Source organism: Vigna umbellata, chromosome 4, assembly GCF_029865625.1.
Source record: "Vigna umbellata cultivar VRB3 chromosome 4, Vumbellata_1.0, whole genome shotgun sequence".
Taxonomy (NCBI): Eukaryota; Viridiplantae; Streptophyta; class Magnoliopsida; order Fabales; family Fabaceae; genus Vigna; species Vigna umbellata.
Genome location: NC_142168.1, coordinates 9,303,647 through 9,309,904, shown reverse-complemented (window position 1 = coordinate 9,309,904; position 6,258 = coordinate 9,303,647). Strand labels below are relative to the sequence as shown.

General features: G+C 31.8%; 1 protein-coding gene across 1 annotated transcript; it reads right to left on the bottom strand.

The window, feature by feature from the left end:
- Nucleotides 1–3,898: 3,898 nt before the first annotated feature.
- On the bottom strand, nucleotides 3,899–4,711 carry LOC124839615 (V-type proton ATPase subunit G 1-like). The gene is made up of 4 exons (XM_047315497.2): nucleotides 4,590–4,711; nucleotides 4,352–4,452; nucleotides 4,095–4,247; nucleotides 3,899–4,015 (listed from the first exon to the last, which is right to left on the bottom strand). Exons 1-3 carry the CDS (start codon nucleotides 4,675–4,677, stop codon nucleotides 4,104–4,106), a joined length of 333 nt encoding a protein of 110 aa, XP_047171453.1. The 5' UTR covers nucleotides 4,678–4,711; the 3' UTR covers nucleotides 3,899–4,015; nucleotides 4,095–4,103.
- Nucleotides 4,712–6,258: the final 1,547 nt, after the last annotated feature.

Sequence of the window (6,258 nt, the reverse complement as noted above, 5' to 3'; positions counted from 1 at the left end):
TTTCCTCCTTCATTTGCAATATACATTTTTAGTCTATATAGTTGTTAGATAGGAAGTGTTAGAGTAGGTCTTTCACTTGCACCTCAGGGAGACCAATGTTTACTTTTATTTTTTAGAAATAAATTTTCAATTTTGACTCATGAAAATATTGTATTTGTTTTTTATTTTCTTAAATCACATTAAATATTTATTTTTCATATATAAAACACAGGAAAGAGTTAGTTTGTGGAAAATGTTTCTTATCAAAAGTGCGATGATCATCATTTCTTGAAATGTTTACATAGAATGATTAAAATTAGATTATGAATGTGTTTTGGGAAAATTAGCTGAAGTAATAAACTACTTTATCCGATTAAGATTATTTGATAAGTTGAAAAAAATGAAAAATGATAGATAAATGTAAGTTTTGCTATATAAATAAAATTTATACTTTCAATATAAAGATATATTATGTAATTGTAATTTGAGTGCTTTCAAAAAAGTATTTAAATTTTTTAGTCTTTCTATTTATTTTTAAAAGTTGTATCTATCCAATTTGTTTTAGACAAATCATTCTAATAAATATTTATTTTAATTTATTTTTTGAAATTATTTTTTTATTACTTAACATTAACTATTATTTTATAAGTAATTTTCATATAACATTGTGTAACGAAACACTAATGATTAAAAAAATTAAAAATTTTTTTTAATAAAAAATATATTACAACATTATAGGTTAAAAAATAATTAAACAAGCATCTCAATTTTTAAAATGAATCACTTTAATATATCTTACTAAACACTTTTATATTAGTAAAACTAACTTATAAGTTAGTCCAATAAACTAATATTTAAGTTATTAGTACAAAAACATTCTATTATAGTCTGTAACATATTTCCAACATTATTTTTAATAGATAAAATTAATGCAATTATTTCTTTTTCTCTTGCTTCATTGAGTAACATTTTTAACCACTGTTTTTACACTTATCTCTCTAAGCTAAAAAAATCCAAATATTTTAATTACTCTTTCTTAATTAAGGTTTTGATGAACTATATACAGAGAATAGAGAAAAATGTTTATTAAAAGTACTTTTGCTTTTGTTGTTTTTCTAATGCATAATCGTATCATATTATGTATTATGTCATAAACTTTCTTTCTCATATTATATAATAAAGGAAAAAACTTCAAGAAAATATATATTGGTGCATTTTTTTAATTCCTTTTAGATAGATTGTTTTGATTGCACAGGTCAATGGGGCTGAACTTTGAAAAGGTAATACCACAAGCTTCTTTGATGAACTTATGCTCACAATATTTCAAGGGATAAATTTGTAGGAAATTAAAAACAATTTTTATTTATTAATTTCAGGCATGGAAGATTACCTTAAAATTAAAGAAAATGTTTCCTTTAAACTAAACACATATATTAGGTTTTTGTACCAAACTAGGCATATTTGCCTTCAATATTACCAAAATGGGCAAATTCAACCGAAATTACGAAAATGGGGAAGTCGTGGGGGGTCCAAACAACTTCAATTGAAGAAGTCGTGCCCCCCTGCACGACTTCACACTGTGCATTTGTACAGTGTTGAAGTCGTGCACCCCAAAAACGACTTCTGAGTGCTGTAATCGATTACATTGTAATGGTAATCGATTACAAAGTGTGGTTATCGTGACACCCCTGCACGACTTCAATTCAGTAGGCCAAATACGTACTGGTAATCGATTACGACACTTCTGTAATCGATTACCATTGTGTTATTTGTGCAAGAACCACTCTGGTAAGCGATTACAAGGTTGTTGTAATCGATTACCAGTGTGTTTTTGGTAGGTTTTTGAAAATGTGGAAGTTAATTAAGTGTATTGATATGAATTAGTGTAAGCACAGATTGTTGTTGATTACATTGTGATGTATTGTTATGTATTGGAAGAGTTTTTTAATTTATGTAAATCATAAGACAAAATCGTAAGACAAAATCATAAGACAAAATCGTAAGGCAATAGAAATCTTTTTCCATTGGCCTTTGCCATTGTAGAAGGTGAGACAAAGGAGGCCTTGATATGGTTCTTTCAACTACTTCGAGAACATGTTTGCCACCAACAAAATATTTGCATCATCACTGACAGAGGAAAGGGCATCCTATCGGCCTTAAGATCCGAAGAAGTTGGTTGGAAACAAGATGGTTTGAACTCTGTTTAATGCATACGTCATCTAGCATCCAACTTCAACAACAAATTCAAAAATCACGACCTCAAAAAACAATTCATCAATTTAGGTACTACTACAAACATTCTTAATACACTTTTACTTTTATAATTTTGTTAACATTATTCTTTAATTTATTTATTCATTACATCATTATAGCTTACGAGGTTAAGCAACCAATTGTGACGGCAAAACTTGCTGCACTCAGAAACCAATACCCACAACAAGTTGATTGGATAGATAAAATCCCGTTACAAAAATGGTCTCAGGCTTTTGATGGAGGGAAAAGATATGGACATATGACCACTAATCTTGCTGAGTGCACCAACTCCATTTTAAAGGGAGCACGTTCATTACCAATATGTGCTCTCATCAGAACAACATTTGAAAGGACACAATCATGGTTTGTTGAACGGGGATTAAAGGCGAACTGTATGCTACAAGCAGGACACCAATATCTTGAACAAATCGCCGACATCATTAGGAAAAACCAACAACAATCCGCATTTTGTCATGTTCATCGCTACAACCGTGAAAATTCTGAATTTGATGTTCAGGAAATTTCAACACCTCACCACTACCGCCCTGTTCCACTTTCCTATAAGGTCAGCCTAAATGAATGGTGGTGTGATTGTGGTCACTTCCAGGCTACTCGTCTCCCATGTCATCATGTCATTGCTGTTTGTGCATTTTCGCTTATCCTACTAACCCAAGTAATCGATCCAGTGTACAGTCTTAACAACATTTTCAAGGCATACGAAGTACAATTTTACCCAATCCAAAATCAAGATTATTGGTCTACGTATACAGGTCCAAACTTCATACCAGATCCTAAAATGTGACGCAAGACATCTGGAAGACCATCTACAAATAGGCTTCATAATGAAATGGATCAATCCAATCCAGATAAGCCAAAAAAATGCTCTTATTGCCGCAACGAAGGTCATCATAGGGGAAATTGTAATCTTACACAATTGTAATCGAATCGATTTTTTTTATATTACTATTATTATTTGTTATTAATATTTATTTTCTCTTCTCGTATAACACAACCAATACATAAAATATGTTAATTGCAAAATCATTTTCAAAAACCAACCAAAAACACACTGGTAATCGATTACACAAGTGCCGTAATCGATTACCAGTACGTTTTTTGCCTACTCAATTGAAGTCGTGTAGGGGGGTCACGATTTCAACAATCTGTAATCGATTACCAGTGCATTGTAATCGATTACAACACTCAGAAGTCGTTTTTGGGCTGCACGACTTCAACACTGAACACATGAACAGTGTGAAGTCGTGCAGGGGGGGCACGACTTCTTCAATTGAAGTCGTTTGGGCCCCCCACGACTTCACTTTGGGTCAAAATTTGTCCATTTCGGTAATATTGAAGGCAAATATGCCTAGTTTGGTGCAAAAACCCATATCTTATTCACTTCATTTGTGAGGGATAGCATCCTACGTACTAATTCCTATGTATCAAATATTTCAAATATTTAGTTAATGAGTAGTAAAAATTACTATTACTACGTTATTAAAATAGCATGATGCTTTATACATTATTAGAACAAACTTCTTTATAAATATTGTCAAAGACAGATAAAAAAAATAATAACGTTCTCATAAGTTAAAAATTAAAAAAGAGAGAAATGTAATTAAAGAAAATGTAATTAACAATATAATGATGTCACTAAAGCATTTAATTATATCAAATGAGAGAGAGAAAAAAATTGCTTCTGATCACTTGAACATGAATCTTGATAGCTTTGTCAGTTCATTTTATTGATGATGACCCTTTGTGTTTGCATCTTCAGCAATTACTGAACCATAAGAAAGAAGCCATAATAAATAGAGTGATATCAAATGAAAGAGATGATATAAGAATCTGTGAAATCTAACCTTTGGTCATTATATTTTGATATTTGTGACACACTTGAGCAGCATTTCAACCACTTTTGATGAGACATCTGAAGTTGATTTCTTTAAATGTTTAATCTTAGCCTCTGTGTCCTCCTCAAGCCTTTTCACATTAGATCCAGAAGTCCCTGTGGTCTAAGCAAACTCACCCCAAAACCAAAACATTCTTAATCTAATCAAAACATAACATATTTGAATTTTGTTTGACCTATAATAATACATTAAACATCAGTTTTTACCTCTGAAATTGAATTTTGATACTCATCTTCCATGTGAGATCTGTATTGTGCAGCCTCTTTCTCAGCCTCTTCCTTTGCCTGCTTCAACCTTTGGGTTCTTACTGAACAATTGAACGCAACATTCATCCATTCATTCAGATTAAATGGAGATAAGTTTGTAGACAAATTATAAAATTGTGGTTACAGAGTTTTTCTAAAACCTTGATCACAACATTGTCTGAGAGGGTTGAGGTCTTACAATTTCTTGCATTAGAAATAATGTGTTGTGCTTCTTGTTCAGCGGTTAGCAGCATCTGAATGCCTCCTTGTCCTTTGAAGGGATCCATGATAGCTCTGTATCGACAAAATTATCAATCACAGAACCTGTTATAACTGAACATCAACTTCGATAATTTGATCATTGTCGAAATCAAACTATTGCATATAAAATCAGAAAATGTTGGAAGAAACATCACCTCAATTTCTTACCTGAACAAAGGAAACTGTTCGAAAAGCTTGGTATGTGAGAGAGAACTTTGATGTGATTTGATTGGGAGATTATTGTTCTCATAGCTCTCCGAAATCAATGGGAGTATTTTTTTTTCTATGTACCAAGTCAGACTGCGCAGTTTGTGTTGTTCAACTGAAAAACTGTCTGTTGTAAGGAAACAAAAATTAAAATAATAGACTAAAATTAACTTTTAATTGGTAAATTTGGAAAAATACTCTAATATGACTAGTATATTAATTTTTGGAGGCATAATCTCCTCAATCTAATATATATATTTTCTTATCTTAGTCTTTTTCTAAATGAATAAACTAATGCTTTTAAAAAATTAATATTGTCAATTTGAATATGATTCAGGTGACACTGATCTTAAATTAAAGTGAGATCATAAAATTAATAACAAGATAAGTAATCATTTGAAAAGAACTTAGCATATAATGCTGGTTGTCACATACATTGGGTTCTCTTAATAAGATTAACAAAAATGTACATTAACTATTAATAAAAGAATTTCGATTTTAAGGTTCTTGTAAAAGAGGGCCACTCTCTTGCATTTATAATTTAATATTCTTATATTTGTTTACTGTATATAATATTATTTGTTATATTTATTACTACTATTATTATTAGAGTGTACATATATACTATTGTATAATTTATATTTTTTTGAATTTAATTCTTTAAGTAATTTTTTTTAATTTAATCATTTTTTAAAATTAAATATGTAAGGGTCTGAAAATGTAGGGTTATTGGACCTTAGGTTGAGGCGGCCAGACCCGTAAAACTAAGGATATCATGACCTTAGAAGGGACCTTTCAAAATCTGAGTTCATTAGCCAACTTTCTCTTCTCTCTCTAGAACTCTTATTTTGCCTAACCTTGCTCTGCCTTCTCTCTACCATTCCCTCACATTCAGCCATTGCATGTTGGATTAGGTGGTGCTCAAGTGACCGCAGCGCAGTGAGCTTCGCAACCATCCAATTAGATTTTCCTTCTTTAGCGGGTAATTCGTTTTCCTTTCTCCTCCGTGATTTTGGAACCTAGGGCATGCATCTTTGCTGGTTGCATTTAGCTAGAAATGTTCCCTTCCATTTCCTCTGTTCATTATAGCTTTAAGAGCTGTTTCTGTCACCAATGTGGTGTCTTGTAGGGTTTGGTCGGGTCCTTGCTATGTGAGGCACTGTTAGAGCATTCTAGTGGGTTGTACTGCTCAACTCCAAGGTAAGGGGAGCTAGATACTTTTCTATGGGTTGTATGAACAATGCATGTGCTGAAATCTGTAATATTCTGCTGTTTGATGAACAAGTTTGTGTTTAGAGTGACCTTGTTTTGTATGCATCTGTATGAGTAAACGTGGAACTGTACATTGCTGTTGTAAATTGATCTGGGGAAAACGTATTGCTGTGATTGGGTTCATTGGC

Coding starts and splice junctions, on each gene's coding strand:
- LOC124839615 (XM_047315497.2), bottom strand. CDS start 4,677: ATGGATCCCTTCAAAGGACAAGGAGGCATTCAGATGCTGCTAACCGCT. Junction 4,453..4,589: donor TATTTCTAATGCAAGAAATT/GTAAGACCTCAA, acceptor TCAATTGTTCAG/TAAGAACCCAAAGGTTGAAG. Junction 4,248..4,351: donor ATCAAAATTCAATTTCAGAG/GTAAAAACTGAT, acceptor GAGTTTGCTTAG/ACCACAGGGACTTCTGGATC.